At 37.6% G+C, this 18355-nt stretch overlaps 1 protein-coding gene across 1 annotated transcript; it reads right to left on the bottom strand.

Moving 5' to 3' along the window:
- Positions 1 to 42: 42 nt before the first annotated feature.
- On the bottom strand, positions 43 to 11898 carry igfn1.4 (immunoglobulin like and fibronectin type III domain containing 1, tandem duplicate 4). The gene is made up of 23 exons (XM_088422765.1): positions 11853 to 11898; positions 10870 to 10890; positions 9869 to 9991; positions 9639 to 9778; positions 8368 to 8467; positions 8169 to 8247; positions 7899 to 8091; positions 7696 to 7809; positions 7329 to 7497; positions 6915 to 7187; positions 6655 to 6840; positions 4531 to 4578; positions 4289 to 4404; positions 3914 to 4055; positions 3549 to 3842; positions 2590 to 2892; positions 2261 to 2440; positions 2046 to 2174; positions 1888 to 1967; positions 1564 to 1756; positions 587 to 883; positions 133 to 459; positions 43 to 47 (listed from the first exon to the last, which is right to left on the bottom strand). The coding sequence occupies exons 1-23, from the start codon at positions 11896 to 11898 to the stop codon at positions 43 to 45; spliced, it is 3558 nt and encodes a 1185-aa protein (XP_088278891.1).
- Positions 11899 to 18355: the final 6457 nt, after the last annotated feature.

Consider the following 18355-nt stretch of genomic DNA (forward strand, 5'->3'; position numbering starts at 1 on the left):
GCTCAGATAAAATGATGTCCAATAGAGGAACCTCCTCCTGATTCATTCTGGGGAGGGAGAAAGAGAAAAATAGATAAATAAAATTCCAAAACAACAACATAAAATTTAACATCAAATTCAGATATGACATACCTCTAACGATGAGTTTAGTCGAACATTCTGCCTTGCCAAATGAATTGATGGCGATTACTTTGTATTCCCCGCTGTCTTTTGGCCGCACTCTGAGAATATATAAACAGCATACGCCAAAGGAGTTTGTGATATAGTAGTTGCTGTCCGAGTTGATGCACTGATCGTTGAGGAACCAGGACACGTTGGGTGTTGGGAACCCTCGCACAGCACATGTCATGTAGACCTGGTATCCTTTTGGTGGTGCATGGAGCTTGAGAGGGACCAAGATCGACGGCGGTCTCTCAAAACTGATATGCGTCGAGTGGATTCCATTGTGAGTGACTGGAACTTGACAGAGAATAAAATAGATAAGACTTAATATCAAGGATAATGGGAATTTGGCCTGTACTGTACTTGTGTTTTCAATACTTAAAAGTGCTAACATTCTTGAGATTAGCAATGAATAGTAGCAAACCTCTGTTGCTGTTCATTCCCCATGTTGGTGACTGCGACGGATCCGACAGCCCCATGTCGTTCTTGGCGAAGATTCGGAAATGATATTCAAGCCCGGGAAGGATGTTGTTGACTGTGTGTGTGTTGGTGAATAGGCGGTCAGCAACAGTTTTCCACACCCTGGTATTGGAGTCGCGCTGAGCAATCATGTAGTAAAGTCTGTCATCAAGCTCCTGGTCTGGCGATGGAACCCAGGTTATCACCACTCTACCGTGGACAGTTTGCTCCAATTCAACTGGCCCTGGGCTCTTTGGTTCATCTGATTGCAAAAGAAAAAAAAAAAAGAATGCAAACGATTAAAGGGAGTATGTGTAATTTTTTGCATGCGCCCATGGGAGCTTTAGGGGCATTACAGCAAATGTAGCAATACACACTCCTACTCTGGCTGTCCGTAGCTAAAACAGACATGGTGACCTCTGGAGGAGTGCTACCCTCCATGTAATAAAATTTAATGATAACTAGACCCACGATTATATTTAAAACATACTGTTAGTCATTAAAACAAAAACATTTATTTGCAAGGTTTTGAAATTTTTGATCATTTAAATGATTCATTTTTCATGAAAAACAGTCTAATTCTTACATATTGTCACTATAACGTCACGCTCTTTTGCTGAATATCGTTGTGAATGCGACTTTAAATACATTTGCGAAAGTGGATCTCTTTCCCTGCATCAACCCATCAAATGTATATCTGGAAAAAAATCTAGTTTTTGGTAAGTGGATCAGCCCAGAAATGTCCCTTTGATGCAATTGTAGCTGAAATTGAAACAGAGAACCTCTATTCTGTACCATTGCATAATGATATTATCAATCCAAATCTTAAAATTTTGGACTTTATAAATCAGTTTCAGTCAACAATTGGAAGTGGTTTTACAGAAATATCCAGCTTCACTGGTTGCTCTTAATTTGACACTTGATAAAGAAAACCATTCTTACCTGTAACTCTAACTTCAACATCAAAGGAAGCCTGTCCGACAGAATTTTTGGCTATGATAGTGTAGATGGCGGAGTCTGAGCGCTTAGATGAGGGAATAACAAGCTGGGACATTCCTTCAGAATCGATGATTTTTATCCAAGGGGGTAGCTGTTCATCATCCTTGAGCCATGTGATTTCTGGCGGGGGTTCAGCCTGTATACGTTGGATATTACAAGCAAATGGTTTTTACACTACAATACGTTAGGAAGACTGTTTAATGAATCAAATACTGACATACAAATTATCTGTAATATATCAGATACTGACAATTTGTGTGGTTATACCTCATAGAGAATTTTTACACGTGCTGAATTTCCTGCTCTGACAACAATGAAGTCCTCTGGGTCTTTGAAATAAGGCCTCACTAGATGGGAAGAAAAAAACATCATCACTGCCCCAAGTTAAGATGATATATTTACAGCCGGAGAGATAAACAACTTACTGTTGGGATTCTTTGCACACACCATTGCAGACGGGGGGCTTGGATCCCCGGCTCCAGACTCATTAATTGCAAGAACCCTGAACTCATACTCGGCTCCCTCAGTGATGTCTTTAACTGCATAGTTGACATCTGCAGTGAAGACAAAAACAATGCAACTTTCAAATATGCCTGCTATTAAACCCTCCAGACAGAATGCTAATGTGTCAGTGACAAACCTTCGATGGGTTCATTCACCGAATTCAAGGAAATCCACTGATTTGTGTCCTTTTTCCGTTTCTCCAAAAGGTAACCGATGACGGGCACTCCCCTGTCATCTTCGGGTGGGGTCCATGTCAGTGTGATACAGGTCTTTGAGGCACTGGCCACTTTGGGGGTACCAGGCGGTCCAGAAAGTACTGAAGTAAGAGGCAAGTCAATATTAATAATATCACCATTAAAAGAAATAATTGGATGAAATCCACGAACGGACATCAGTATATTTAAGGAAATATTCAAACAGCTTAACAGGATTGCTTAATGAGACTTCTTTCACAGGCAGACTCACTCATGATGCCAGCCATGATGCTATCAGCTGTCTCCAGGGAATCGCCGATGCCCTCTGAGTTTTCCGCAAAGATTCGATAGCTGTACTTCTTCCCGTGGGTCACATTCCTGTCCCTGAAGGAAATCTTGTCACCAGAAACATCCCCAAGTTTGGTCCACAGACTGTGGCCCGCCTGCTGCCGCTCAATGACATAGTTTGTGATTGGGCTTCCGCCGTCATCTTTGGGGGGTTTCCATTTAATGGCAATGAGAGATGAGGTGGTGTCAAGAGTCTCCACTGGCCCCTCCGGTGGGCCTGGACGATCTGTGCAGAAAAACACACCACTTTTACATTTTAAATAGTATGCATGAACAAATGCTTGAATCTATTCATTGGTATTCCTCATTGAGCTGTAAATATACGTTGTGATTTTTAAAAGCATTCATTTTAAATTCTAGCTCACGCTGTACATGTTAATCACCCTGTGACAGAAAGTCGAAGAAGTGAAGAAGTTAAGGTGTGAAGAAGTCACACTACAGCGAAAGACTGAGAGACATGACTTGAATATTCATACAGTATGCTCGAGTCTTTTGTGTTTCACTTTTAAATGTCAGTTGCGCACTGTCAATTTTGTAGGCTGTCAAATTGGATCACAGCAAAACAAGGTGCTACTTAACTGAGACTTCTTTCACCAGCATCAAAATGTCCTAGACTCTTTGGAATCCCTTGTACCCAGCCGTACACGAAACTCTCCTCAAAGGAGGATTTTAGTCGGCTGGTCACCCAAATTGTGCATATGCAGTGACGGGAAACGGGAAATACAGTCATGACCATTGACATCACTGTCTGGTTCGACAATTGCTAACACACCAGAAATTCACCAATCAATCGCACTGTTTTCTGATTCAACATGACTTGAAAGGGGCTCAGTTCCTACAGTGTTTACACAGCTTTGAGCTTTGAGTGATGATTTGTCTTACCAAGCACAAAAAGCTGAGAGGTGGCCTCCGCGGTCCCGAACGGAGTTTTAAGCTGAATTTTAATTTCCCCCGTGTCTGCCCGCAAGCAGTCTCGAAAGAGTAGCCGGCTGTGATTGGGCTCCCTCACAATCTTCACTCCTCCTCCATCTTTGACCTCTGTGCCATTCCTTGACCAGTTAACTATCAAAGCCTCCTGAGGCGCAAAGGGCATTTTGAAAGTGGCGTTCTGGCCCACTCTCACTGTCAGCGGTTTGCTGAACTTGTGAAGGTCGTCCGGGTCAAATTCCGGTATGTCTACAATGCACAAAGCATAATTAAAAATTATTGCATATGAATGAGTATTCTACGGTTCACGTCGATTTTACCTCCGACTATGACCTTTCCTTGTGTACTCTGATCCCCTGCTATGAAGCGGTACAGGCCAGAGTCGTCATCTCTGCAGTTTTTGAAAGTCAGCACATGGGAGGAGGAATCTTTGCTCATGCTGATTCCAGCACCAGCGGTTATCTAGTAATCAGAGGTGGAAAGAGAGTAAATTTGCATTGTGCTGTTCAAAACAGAAACGGGAAGACAACAGCCGCACATGTGCCAACTGGTGTCTTGACAGTTTCAATTTCATTGCTAGCTGTAGTGCATTTTCGAAAAGATTGACTCAAACTCTGGCTATTTTCACTAAAGCGTCCTATTTAAGTGTTGACTCTGTATTCACGTTCTCCAAAAAAAAAAGGAAACTTATTTACTGGCTCTCCATCTTTAAACCAGGCGCCGTCACAGTCCATGTTCATCATGACTTTGAGTTCAGCTGACTTCCCACGCAGACAATAAATATCAGTCAGTCCACAAGTAATCACGGGCTCTGAGAGTAGTCACAGAACAATATTTTATTCTCTTTTTTTCAGGTCAGTGGCAAACATTTGAGTTAACCCAAAGGGACAACAGGACATAACCATTCATCCTTGTAAAACAATTGTTTTTGCCTTACCTTTCCCTGCAGCTACAGGTGCAACATCAGGCTCACTCCTTTCCTTAACTAAAAGGGAAAAAAAGAACAAAAACCAAAACATGTTCACATGGAACTTCATTAAATCATACAAGGATTTTGTTGTTGTTTTTTTTTTTTAATTCTTGTCTCTTTTTTTTTTCTTTTGGTACTGTAATGTTTTACTTGGCTATGCACGCTTTTGTCAAATGTTTTAGATAGTCATTTTTTATTTTTCCAGGGGATAAACTTTGTTTTCTTTATTTGTGTTTTATATACACAAAATAGTGCTGTCCAATAATTACATTTTTTTAATCAAATTCATCAAAAAAGTTCCCATAATCATGATTAATCACACATTTTGCAATTTATTTCTTCAAAGATTGCAATAAATCTTTACTTGATTGAAGGCTTGGAATTAATGTCATATCAAATAAAAATAGTGTCAAAGACTGTTGTAATTGTTTTCTTTGAACTTTAAAAAAAAATATTTTCCTTTAAAATACAACCATGAACAAAACCACCAAATTTAACTCCTCATTACAGGTAGTTTGTATAGTCATCTCATTGACATGTAAGCATGATGTTTTGCTCTGCTTTGTGAAGGATGACATTTTCTTAATATTCTAATGAGTTGTAGAACAAATTTTTGAAGTAAAATAATGCAAACATCATCTTTGACAGTCTTTGTGAGGGTGACTTATTTTGGTTGCAAAATTAGCAGAGTTCAGCTGCTGCTGGTAGTAAATAGTACAGTGAAGTTTTCAATCCTTTAACATTCAAATTAATCTGCAGAGGTAACTTTATAAACTTTCACAACTCTACATTACATTTTCTCTATATTATTCCTGTCTTCACTCCCACTTAGAGCAGGGGTGTCAAAGTCATTTTTGTCGCGGGCCATTTTGTAGCGAGAACTTCCTTCATTGGGCCGATATGTTGAGGAAACCAACCTAACCTAAATGATCTCATAGTATTATTACTGTACCCAACAAATTGATGGCTTAGTTGTTTTGAAATCAGAAGTAAAGCAATCTAGTTTGTTCATTTATTGTTTATATTACTGTAACAGAACAAACCAAAAAATCTCAACTTTATTTTTCATTATACACGACAAGCTAGAGTTTAGCAAGGGTCATGGAAACCTACATGATTTGCTTTCGCGGGCCACATAAAATGAGGTGGCGGGCCGGATTTGGCCCCCGGGCCTTGAGTTTGACACCTGTGACTTAGAGGGTACTTTGTCAATTTTTCATTTCCTGTTAAACATCCACGTTAGTTGAAAAAAACAAAGTACTGTATATCTACAGTATCACTCAACAACTTTCAGATAAATCTGCATGCAGGCGTTAGTGCATCCATTTATTGTTTCTTACCGCTGTTCACTGCCTTTACAGCTGGTCTAGCTTTGGTCGTTTCTGCTGGTTTATCTTTTCCTGTTAAACATTGTTTTTAATAGCTGCTGTTTCAACAATTTATCAATGCAGGCATACTGAAAATTGATGAACAGCATCAGTCAATTCAACTACAACAAAATAAAAATACCATCTGTAGACGTTACCACAGCCAGTCTCCTTAACGCCACTGACAACATGCTGCTTCAACGCCAGTCTTAGCTTGTCCCACGTTTGCCGTTTTATTACCTTCACCAATAAATGTCATCGTTAGTAGCTGTTTTGTCAATAGGTGTTGCAAAATTTTTGAGGATGTTCCAATCAATTTGGGGAATTAATTGGAATTCATGGAATATATATATATATATATATATATATATATATATATATATATATATATATATATATATATATATATATATATATATATATATATATATATATATGTAAGACAGTAGGTTGTGTGTAATTTGGCACACACAGTACCAAATTAGGTAGATTAACCACTAAATGCTTTGATCCAGTTGTCTTTTGATTATAGCAGATATACAGTGTCATTCTATATGTGAATGTTAGGGCATACACTGTGACATAAATCGGTGGTTTAGTCTCGTTATATATACTGTAGATTTGTGATCAGGAGAAAAAACAAAACAAAACAATTCTAAATCCAAATTAACTATAGAATTGTTATCCCATAATGTTTTGGTCAAGTTGCATTGGCCAGTCTTACTTGGTTTGGGGGTTTCGGACGGGGGTTCAGCTTCAGTTGCAGCTTTAATTTGTTCTTTCATTTCCTCTTTTTGTTTCTCCAACTTTTCATGTTGCTCTTGAGCCACCTTTTGCAGGTCAATGCCAGATCCCCCTGCCTTTGTTGTCTTCCTTACAGACTTCTTTCCCTGATCTGCAGCTTTATCAGCTGTAGAGAGAAGGAGAGCTCTGAAGTGCCATGGAGAATTGAATAATAATCTAAATGCGAAGTCAGGAACATACCTTCAACAACAAGCCAGGCGTTGCATGATTTTATTCCAGCAGTGGCAGAATAAATCCCTTTGTCTACAACCATGCAGTCTTTGACCACTAGCCTATGAATGAGTTTGTCGTCAGAAACTTCAATATCATATTTATCTCCTTGTTCCAAGGGCAGATTCTTGCCAAACCACGAAATCTTGGCCAGGGGAATAGAAAGAACACATTCAAATATGGCATCTTCTCTCTCCATCGCCTTCACCTCCTGAATTTTCACCAAGAAATCAACCATGGGAACTGAAATACAAGGGAGTAATAGAGTAGGTATCAATAAAGTCCAACTCATGCATTGCCTCATTTAGGAGAAAATAACGCTTTAAAATGCGTTATATTGGCCTGTGATCATTTAGAAACCTGAGATGTGCTTTGTTCACTTACTTTTAAAATCTGTAGAAAATATGTTCACATTTTCTACGTCTAACTGGTAGAATCCACCGTCTTCTGGCCTGAGATCTTTCATACTGAAAATATACTTTCTCCCTACTCTCCTCAAGCTGTGCTTCATCGTGTCTCCTAGTTCCTTTGTGTAGGGAATCATTTCACCATCCTGTGGAGGGAAGTCACAAGTCAGTGCCAAAATGCTAAAAATAAGATTTGCACAGTATAATCAACAAAATGTGTAAAAAAAAAAAAAAAAAAAAAAAAAAGAATCTGGTCCAACTTTCAGCAAACACTTTAAATGCTTCATGTTTACTTTATGACCTTTTGTAGGATTGTATATAGTGTGGCCTTGATTTCACCTGACCTTATAAAGGTATATTGAGCTGCTCTGTTCAAGAAGGTCCATGTCAATCTCGAAGGACGCAGTACCGTCTGCATTCACCCTGATAGGTCTTAGGTTGGCAATATTCTTGACAAACTTTTGAAATAAGAAATTAAAATGAAAAAAAAAGATTTTTACACAATGAATATGTGCTTTCATATAAACTCTTAAAAAATGTGTGTAACCTCAGCCTGTTCCTCTTCTCGTTCCTTCTTCATTTCATTCAGTTTCTTAAGCATCCAGCGGAAATCAGTCACTCCGTACTCGGCACAGATTCTCTCATAATCTTTCTTATCGGCACTAAGTAACAGCTCCCAAAATTTAGGATCCAACTCACCCTCCTTCTTCTCCGTTTGCTCCGATTTCGGACGTACTTTACTGAAAAGATGAAACAGGAGTCATTTGTTGGGCCAACGATTTGAAAGAAACACATGACTATCATAAAGACCACAAACCTTTTTCGTAGGATTTTTTTAAAACCACCGTTGATGGGCTCTGTTACGTTTTGCTGTTGTTGGTTCTTTTTGTAGCCAACTGGAAAAGTCAAAAAGCAATCTTTTTGAGTATAATAGCAAAATTAAGCAAAGAAAATTGAAATATTTCACGCATCCTGTTCATTATATGCAGCTCTGACAATCAAACAGTCGTATGTACCTGCAATAACATTCAGAACAACTGTCACCATGGCTTGTCCAAATTCATTGGTGGCAAAACATTTGTATGTGTCTGCTTGATCCGCTGTGACATTTGGCATCTGGAAGATACAGCAAATAATAGCGGTGAATGACTCGGTGTGTTTTATACTACAATATTTGTGTCAATATGAGAGGAGGTTTGCCAGTAAAACAATAGAACAAACTAATTTGTTTTCACTGGAAAGCACAGTGCTTAGCACCATCCACCTCATAGTTCAGAGATCATGTATTTGAATATGGGTTCTTGCCTTCCTTTGTAGATTTTCCTCCAATGCCTGTATGTTTTTTTTTTTTTTTCCAGGTACTCTGGATTCCCCGTGTTAGGTGTAATGAAGCGTCAAAGGTGCCTGTCGATTTGAATGTGACTGTGATTGGTTGTCTATACAGTATGTGTCATATAATTGGGTGGTGAACCATTCAGGGTGTGCCAGAATAGGGCAGATAGCCTGCTATAGAAAATGTACTGATAATTTTAGAGGCATGGCCAGAATTTTTCATGGGTGGCCAGAGTGACACAAAACCTCAGTAAGGGGTGGCCAGAGGTAGGTGTCGTACATGCATGGATCATTCTGTATAATAACATGCATCAGTTTTTCATGAAATAAAATCATTACATTTGTTTTACTTTATGGATTTAGATAAATTGAATATAAATTGGTCAGATAATTCTGCATGCATGAAAAAATTGCAGATAAATCCCATAAAATAACATTTCTACTTAGATCTGTGGGTGGTCAACTTCACTCTGACTTGAATTTAAAAGTATCCGTCATGGCTTTGGTTTTAATTAGTCTTAATATGGGAAATAGGTGGATGCCGACGTATCTTTAGAGGGATAGTCCACTTATTTAGCCTTTTATATACAAACGTTATAAAGTAAAGAAACTCATTAATTAATTTGATGAGTGAATTAGTTGTCAGGTGCAATTAATACTTTTAAAAGCACATTTTTCCACTTTTCCAGATCACACGAGCTGAAGGTTCAAGTAATGACCATACACAGCTCAGCTTGTGAAGATTCCATGATCAACAAATGAGCTGTGATTGGTCATTACCCAAACCATGAGCACAAGTTATTTAGGAGCACAAGTGGGAAAATATATTTTGAAAGGTATCGATAGAACATAAAAAAATATTTTTACTCATCAAAATAATCATAGGCAAAATGGCAAGTTTTTACAGCTTGAAAAACAAAATGGTTCTGGATTTTTAATATCTTGTTTCACTTGCCTCAAACGTGTGCTCATTGGAGTTGGCATCATATTTGCTCTGATATTTTGAAGTATCGGACACATCTCCATTATTTCTGCTCCATGCCACAGTGGGTTTAGGATCTCCGGTGACAATGGCTTTGAAGAACGCAAATTTCCCTGCAGAATACAAACATGCATATACATTTTTTTTTTAAATTATTTTTATTACAGATTTTAAGTTTGATTGAGTTAATCATGAGTGCCTACCTTCTTGAATAGTCAAAGCAATTGGCTTGCGGGTAAAGTCAGGATGGCTCTTCCCTTCTGGCAGCGTCTCTATGAACTGCGTAATCATCACTCCGGGAACACGAGATTTTTTTCGGATACCCACTGAGAAACCATTGCAGAAACATAATATCTTTGTCGGTGGAAATATGAAAAGCTGTCATAAAACAAAAAATCTTTTTGCCATTTTTAATCACACCACCACCACCATTTTTAGCGCATGCTGCGACATATTCTAAAACATGAAGTAATAAAATGTGCAATTAAATTGAACCTATAATGTACACTGGCTGGGATGTCCCAGTTTCATGCCTCAGTTCTATGCAGAAAACCAGACACATGCACAGATAGACCCCTCGAGGTATTTGAGCATCGGCCCTTTTTTTTGCCCCTTGTGATAAAATGTCCTCTGTCTGGTGCTCAATTATGTCCTTGATTTTTAATACACTGGTTTAAAAAATACTGGTTTAAAAAAAGTTTTAGGTTCTTCTCACTAGAAAAATCCACTGCGTATCCTCCCTAGGGTTGCCGGCTTGCTGGTGCCTAACCCAGCCGTTTTCGGGCACACAGAGACAAACGTTCACGCTCAGAATCACACCTAAAGGCGATTCAGGGTGTCTGACATTCCTCCCATGCATGTTTTTGTAATGTACGTGCCCGGTGAAAACACACACGAGCAAGGGGAAAACATGCAAACACCCGCAAACATAATATATCCATAAATTTAATATATCAACTACTGTTTTCCTTGATTATGTGAATCATTTTGATAATTATCAGGTTCTTGTGAGCGTACCTGTCAAAATATCTGTGCACATTTCTCCCAAAAACCAATACGTAGGACCAAGGTTACATATTAACGTATGAAAAGTATCATTTATCTGTTGCATAGCAGTGAGTCATGCCTCTGTAAATACGGGTCAGGAAATAGTATTAAGATGGGTGATGGATAACAGACTTCTCTGCAGGTCCCCTAAGCCTACCTTCATTCTCTGCAGCAGGCCCTGATAAGGCAGGAAAGCATACAACAGTACATGTTAGGATGGTCGCACTGGATTAACTCAATCTGTTGCGATACTGTAACCGGAATTACTTGCAGCAGTCAGCAGTCAGGACAGTAATAAGGGAACCAAAGACAACCTCCTCGGTTTAAGTCGTGATTTTGTTTTTCTCATCATCTTGAAACATTACATTTGTTGTTTTGCTTCAAGGTAGTGAAAACAATTCCAACCCAGTAGCTGTGCAGTCATGAGAGATTCTCAGAATAAAGATGTTAAATGACCGTATTTTCCACACTATAAGGCGCACCTAAAAGCCTTATTTTTTTTTAAAAAGCTGATGATGCGTCTTATATGTGGATCAATATTGAGATTCGAATTCGTAGATGGGGAATGAACTGGTAAAGTAAGCTTTACCTGTTTCTTTTGTGTGTTTACACTTGAACAAGGTTTTTCATATTGACATTGAGTTATTATGCTATTGAAAGTTTAGAGTTATCATTTGAGTAATTATTATATATATATATATATATATATATATATATATATATATATATATATATATATATATATATATATATATATATTATATATATATTTATATTACTTATTATTATTTATATTACTATTATATATATATTTATATTACATATATTGTAATTACTTTGAGTATTACTATATTGTGATTCAAAATGTTTTAAATTATGTAATTAATTGAAGGTGCGCCTTATATATGGAAAAAGTTTTAAAATATGTCATTAATTGGGGGTGCGCCTTATTGTCCGGAAAATACGGTATGTTAATAGGTCCATAGCATTGGCATGTAGCTTTAATAAGTAATAATTTGGATTGATGAAATATCCATTAAATGTCATTCATTTGTTGCTTCTTTTGTTTCATTTAAGAAAATACAGGTCAGGTTTTTATTTTTTATTTTTTTGTGTTTGTTAGTTTTGTTCTCTGTTTACCCGGGCCAGTGCCATTCCCATTTGTGACTTTGGATTTTGTCATCATCTTGGCTCCTTGTACGATTCTGGAGAGGAAAAAAAGAAAAGGATGAGGGTTTAGGACCAAATACTTACCCAACCCCTCAAAAGAACTGAGATTTGAAATTCAGATGCAATTTAGGGCCCCATCTTCTCCAATGTATGTACGGGTGTTTCAATGTTTAAAAAGTGGGTCAAACTCTATATCTGAATTCCCACCAAAACTGAATGAGTTCTTCCAAAAACTAACATATTTTGCAAAACTTTGATAACTCGCAAAACATAACCACCTTAGCTGGGAATTCAATAATCAATAGGGAATTTGCATAATCTCTAAAAAAATCGTGGCATCATCTATGAAGAGGTCATTCTTAAATAACTTTATTTATATTAACTGCAGTTCATCCATAGAGTGAAAACAAACCTTTATGTTAATTTGTGGCTTTGTTCCATGCAGCTGCTTGCCGGATGCTTCCATTTATCACACTCGCCCCAAATATAATCATCATCAAAATAAAACTTTTATGTATCCCTTTCATCATTCAAGATGATGGATTTATTACAATATTCATTTCAGATAGCTTAAGGTATCATGTGACAACTATCTTCTGTTTTGTTTTGTTTGATACTTGAGTAGACTTGGCCACACACCATTTTTTTATGATCTGTCAGCCCTAGCCCTATTTGCAGTAAGTTTCTGTGCGATAATATTTAATTACCCCAATGATTGCTTAACTTAGAAGGATAAATGTCAGTTGACCAAAATAAACTCATGGAGCATGTTTTTGTCATGGATTCAGCATGTCTGTTGGGCTAGGATCCTGTGGGGGTTGTTTATCGCAATGTAATTGTGTCTAGAAAAACAACAACAACAACAAAAAAAAGACATGATGGAATTTGGAACCAAGATGCTTAATTCCTACTTTGTACTGCAGAGTGGGTATAAACCCATCTCTATTAATGAAACATGCATTTTCCAGTAGCCTGTATTAGATATACACATATTTTCCAGCAGCATGTACTGTATTTGATATCACTGTTTATATTTTCTGTTGGGTCTTTTTATAATATTAAGCAAGGGAGCCCTGAAGGCATCAAATGTTCAGGTCGCATAGACCATGTACCCCCAATATGCCTGGGGCTATAATTGTACCCTTTATAGTTGCTTGCAGCACTTTAGTAACTTTGGTCTTTTATTTTTTTCATTAATTGATGTACATTTCTGTAGTAAAGTTAGAGAAAACTGGAATCAAAAGCAAGGTGCCGAACAGTGTGGTTTGGAGTTACACCAAATTAATTTATAGACTATACATTAAAGAGGCATTCTATGATTTCTTGTAATCTTTTCTCATTTATCAAATTTCACCACCTGAGTTAGAAGCACATAAGTTGTTTCCAATCAGAATGGCAAAATATGACACCAATTTGTAAATTTAAATCCGCTACAAATTATGGTGCAGTTACTTTACAGATCTTTAACCAAATGAATCTTATCCTGTAGTTTAATTTGGTTGGACACTCTGACCCACGCTGACTCACAGTTTATACTATCTTTAAACCCCATGCTAGCACCCTTTTCGAGTGCTATTTTTAGCCCCACATCATATGACGTTCTCATCATTTAAAAATATCTTTCTGACATAATTTCCCCGGCACACTTGTCAAATAACTTAAGCGTTCCCTCACAGATACTGTTGCTGGTGTAATCAGTTCATATGACTGTAAGACTATAAGCGTCTCATTGACTTATCACATGGACCATCTTGTGGTTATAGGTGTCTGCAGTCAAAATCTGTCGTGGAATGAGAAAACTGATAGTCACATGATAGGTCATACGCCCAATAAAAAGGAGAGCTTTTCACTGCGCAGCTCTCTAACGGCCGTGTAAATAACAGTCCACATGGCCAGACGCTTATAACATGGCACCGTTTTTCCATTTTTAGTCCTCTTGGAGAATTGAAGAGGCCTACTGTGTTTCTGCATCTTTGGTGTACTTTTTTAAAAACATTAATGTTAATTAGGTACTTGACAAGAAGCATGAAACGCATACTGCAAGATTAAAACAAGTACAATTTAAAGTCAACGAGCTTAAATTCAAACAGAAGATAATGAATTGAAAGTTAAATGATGGGTTTAACAGGCAGTAATGAGTAAAAAACATCATTCTCGAACTTAGTGGGAACAAATGTTTAGTTTTGGGGAGGTGCTTTCAAGTATACTACCCATTAAAACTGTTGGTTAGATCAGTGGTTCTCAAAGTCGAGTCTGCTGGTCTGTGGCAAGGGGGTCCTTGAAATAATTTGGGTTATTGATGAAAAAAAAAAAAAAAAAAAAAAAAAAAAAAAAAAAATATATATATATATATATATATATATATATATATATATATATATATATATATATATATATATATATATATATATATATATATATTTATATTTATATTTTATTTATTTCATTTATTTTATATATTTTATATATTTTATATTTATATATTTTTTTTAATGTAATAATTTTGAAACTTCTCTACAATTCGTGTCTAAAATTGCTTGCTAATGATGAAGCCAGCAAAGTTTTGCTGTTTTTTGACTAAATAATTGGCAGTAACCTGTTTGGGGGAAATGGACAAGAGCCGTGCAATTTGTAATTTTTTTTCTTTTCTAAACTTGAGTATACCTGAAAAAGCCCCAAATATAATTGTTGTCAAATTGAATCTGTTAGTGAATAAATTACATTTTATTACATTTTTAGATGTCATGACGCTACTGAATTTTAAATGTTTTTAAATATTTGCAATTATGTGGTCCTTGGAAAATTTGCTTTCCAAACGGGGTCCCTGACTCCAAAAAGTGTGAGAACCCCTGATTTTGACCATAAATTATTAATTATATAAAGTAAAATAAATTCAGTATTTCGAAATCAATTCTGCAACACTGTAATAGAATGTAGAGATTTTAGAAATGCAATGCTACTATCCACTTTTTTGGGGTAAAGACGAAATAAAACTATCATTTGTACTAATTTTCAAAGTCTAAACCTCTTGTAATTTACTAAGTACAAGTTGCTTTTGTAATTTCAAAAAGTGTCTGGACTTCATAATTAGAGGCGTGGAGAGCATGCATATATTATTCATTTATTTGTGTACTCGACTTGACACTTCACAAAACTAAGTGCCTTCACGCTTTTATGTGGGCCGATGATGCATGTTGCAGTAAACACCACCTAAGCGTAGACTCCCAGAGAGCATCATAAAAGTGGCTATCATGAAAATGTTGCCAAGGTCATGTTCAAAAAGCACTTCACTGTGTAAGGAGTTGCTGTGCAACAGCTGGGTGAGGATGGTTTGCTAATTTTGGTTTCTCACTGAAATGATTTTGCTGTTTTAGGAAGCGGGTTGTATTTTTTACACTGTCACCCAAATTGAAAACTGTTTAGAATTTGTATTGTGTGGAGTTTCAGTCTACTGCAAAACATGCAGTCAGGTCATTGCATTGCATTTCTCACTGAAATCATCTCAAATTTTAATGACGTTGTACAACTTAAATATGGTTGATTACCCCCACCCCCCCGGTACTTTTCAAATTTGTTATTAATGATTTTTAGCTACCATAGTTTCTGCTTTTATGAAACATTTTTGCAGGAGTTTGATACATATATTCAAATGAATGAACCAAGGAACTAAAAATGTAATCAAATCTGTGCCCTATACACTATACATTGTAATTTATAATAGTAGTACGGAACAGGTTAACTTGGCACCATTAACATTCAGCAGAAAAAAAAAAAAAAACTTTTGAGGAACGCAGATTAGTTGCGTTGAAGAGCCACATTATTGAAGACTTCCTCACGACTGATGATGAACTTACCTCAGCGCTTCTGTGGTCCTCCTGAGTGCTTTCTAAGTCTGAGTCTTGCCTCCCTCTTCCACAAGCTATTAAGTCTTCGAGGAACGTCCAGCAAGTGACAGCAGTTAAGTGCTCACCTTGTCCGCCTCAGTCACTGCCAAGAAAGGCGATCGCTTTTTTTGTTTTTGACCTAAATTGCCACCACTGGCAAAAGGGGAGGAGGGAAGGCCTCTTGGGGGGTGACAATGACCGCACTCTCCTCCGGGTTGGAGTGTGAACTTCTTTTGGGGATGCAGTTGCACTTGGTTATGTTTGTCACCATGAGAACTTGTGCTATACCAAATTGATACTGTTTTACAACCATTTTTGACTTGATTTTAATGATCCGTAAAGAATTTAAGAAAATTTTACAATTTTCCAGAGTCAATACTGATGAGAGATCTTTCAATCCATCATTATTGACACTGGAAAATTACAAGATTTACTCTGGTTTTGGTCACAAACTCACCAAAAAAAATTGTTTGCAGTGAATAGAAGATGAATGGAAAGAAAGACGGTAACCAACGCTGCCATATTGAATAAAACAAATTCCCTGTTACATAGATCATTTTTTAAAAGTTATTTAAGCGACTGGAATGGTTTATGGTGTAGGTCTTGGATGGGTCATAGTCAAAGAAGAAACATTCCTTGCATTAACAAGAGAAAAACATTGCTACGTATTAGTGTAAACTAGACAAAGGGAAATCACTTTTGTTTCTTTGATCAATTACGTGCAGCCTTTTGTTTCAGAAGCTAAGAACACAGGGTCATCGCATCAAATCAATATATCCATAGCAACAATAAAGAGACTTAGAAAATTAATAGTCAACTGTTGTGAGAACACATGACAGCTATGCTTGTGACAGCGTGACTGCCCTGTACCTAGCCCCTGACTGCCTCATAAATATCCCTCACCATTGGCACGTCCCGCGAGTGACATAAGAGCGGCCAATCGCGTAACAGGTGTTTAGTTGGCTTGCACTAACGTGGCGCCACAATATAGGTGCAAACAGCCAAAACTGTCAGGTCAGAGAGACACCAATTAGTCCAGTTACTCAACTGAAAGTTAATTATTGGTTGTTGCAAAACGTAAGGTCAATAATATTAATCAAAACAAAACATCTTGATTACTCTTGCTTTGCTGTCATTTTGACATATTCCGTTACCTGCTTCAATGCATGTGTATACTTCTTTGTTAAATAGAACTGAGAAGCACCGCCATAACCATATTGCTGCTGCATGATGGCAAACTAATATATTTGTGGATGTTTACTTGATGATCTGAAACGATCAATGACAGTATGAGAAAATGACAAACACCCAAAATCCAGCTAGCAAATCAAGGATTCCAGTTACTTCATAACAATTGCTATTTTTTATGAGCTAAGAAGGAAATACTTGAGGTGCTTTTGTTCTAAAACAAATAATCTGTGAGAAATTTATTGAGGTAAAGAATGCTATTTTGAAAAGCTTTAGTATCAAGATTTGTAGCATATTTATTGTTTCAAAAAATACAGGTCATTGCATGTGAAGCTTGAAAAATGTTCATGAGGGTGCTTCGCGGCAACTTTTCGATATTGTTTCCCCATTCTATCTAAAACGAATGTCCTTCTAAAAGATAAAGCCTTCAGCGCATGTAGTATATCTGGGAAAATATTCTTTACCCCTTTCACACCAAACAGGCTAGGAACTCTGAGTTCCTGGTCGGGGGTTCTGGGTCTGATGTTCCTTGTCGGCGGCCCACGAGTTTGCGTTCATACCGAGGGACAGTGGATGGGCTAGCTTATTATGACAAGCTGGATGATGAACTAAAGCTGCCACACACTGCATGAGAATGGAGCCTAATTAGCTTTTTTTTTTTTTAGCTTTATACAAATACATTGATATGAATTATTTGAGTTATTCGAGTTGTGCAATCTATCAACAAAGCTACGAGTCGCTGGCGGAGCGAGCGCTTTCCCTCTTCCAGCGAGTGCGTTGTGACAAAAAATCTGTTAAAAGTGCAAGATGAAAAGGGCCATATGCACTGACAACAATCAGCGGGTGTGGCTGCGTGTTCTTTTCGGCGGCTTGCATCGTGGAGAGCTTGCCGAAGGATACGAAGATGCTCAGCTAAAAGGCTAGCGCCAGAGGAAGCTTCCGCGTAGCCAAGCTAACCCTATTTCCATGTGCATGTATTTTGAGATGCGGAGCTTTCAATGAAGTACACGCCACCGACTGGGCTCCAGCTGTGGCGAGATTTCTGATCCCTGACATAATTCTGCTTCAGTCGGACGTGGGCCCACTGCACTTGCTGCGTGCATTTGTCGACAACCGCCTTCGGTGGCTTTTCCGCTTCTCCCGGCACGTTGTTTTTTCTTTTTTTTTTTTGTCCCAAAAAGCTATGGAAACAATACACATACTGAGCACCAAATCGCCGGGACGTACATCTGCTTCAGTTCTGTTCTGTCCGAGTGTGTGTTTTTTTTTTTTTTTTTTTTTAAAGCTCAGTGTCACAAGCGCGCGAGCTCATGGTGGGCGTTCCGTCAGAGACTCGCTTTTTTGTGTAGTTGAAGCAAATTGATGTTGGATGTCCTCTTCACCTTAAATTCGCAGTCTAGT

The sequence above is a fragment of the Hippichthys cyanospilos genome, chromosome 9, assembly GCF_059441005.1.
Source record: "Hippichthys cyanospilos isolate Australia breed blue-spotted pipefish chromosome 9, RoL_Hcya_1.0, whole genome shotgun sequence".
NCBI classification, from domain to species: domain Eukaryota; kingdom Metazoa; phylum Chordata; class Actinopteri; order Syngnathiformes; family Syngnathidae; genus Hippichthys; species Hippichthys cyanospilos.

Excerpts from the sequence above, each read along its gene's own strand:
- igfn1.4 (XM_088422765.1), bottom strand. The coding sequence starts at position 11,898 with ATGATGACAAAATCCAAAGTCACAAATGGGAATGGCACTGGCCCGG. Across the intron at positions 4,405-4,530 it reads ACCTGTAGCTGCAGGGAAAG|AGCCCGTGATTACTTGTGGA; the intron begins GTAAGGCAAAAA and ends GACTACTCTCAG. Across the intron at positions 2,893-3,548 it reads CTCTCAGCTTTTTGTGCTTG|ATCGTCCAGGCCCACCGGAG; the intron begins GTAAGACAAATC and ends TTTTCTGCACAG.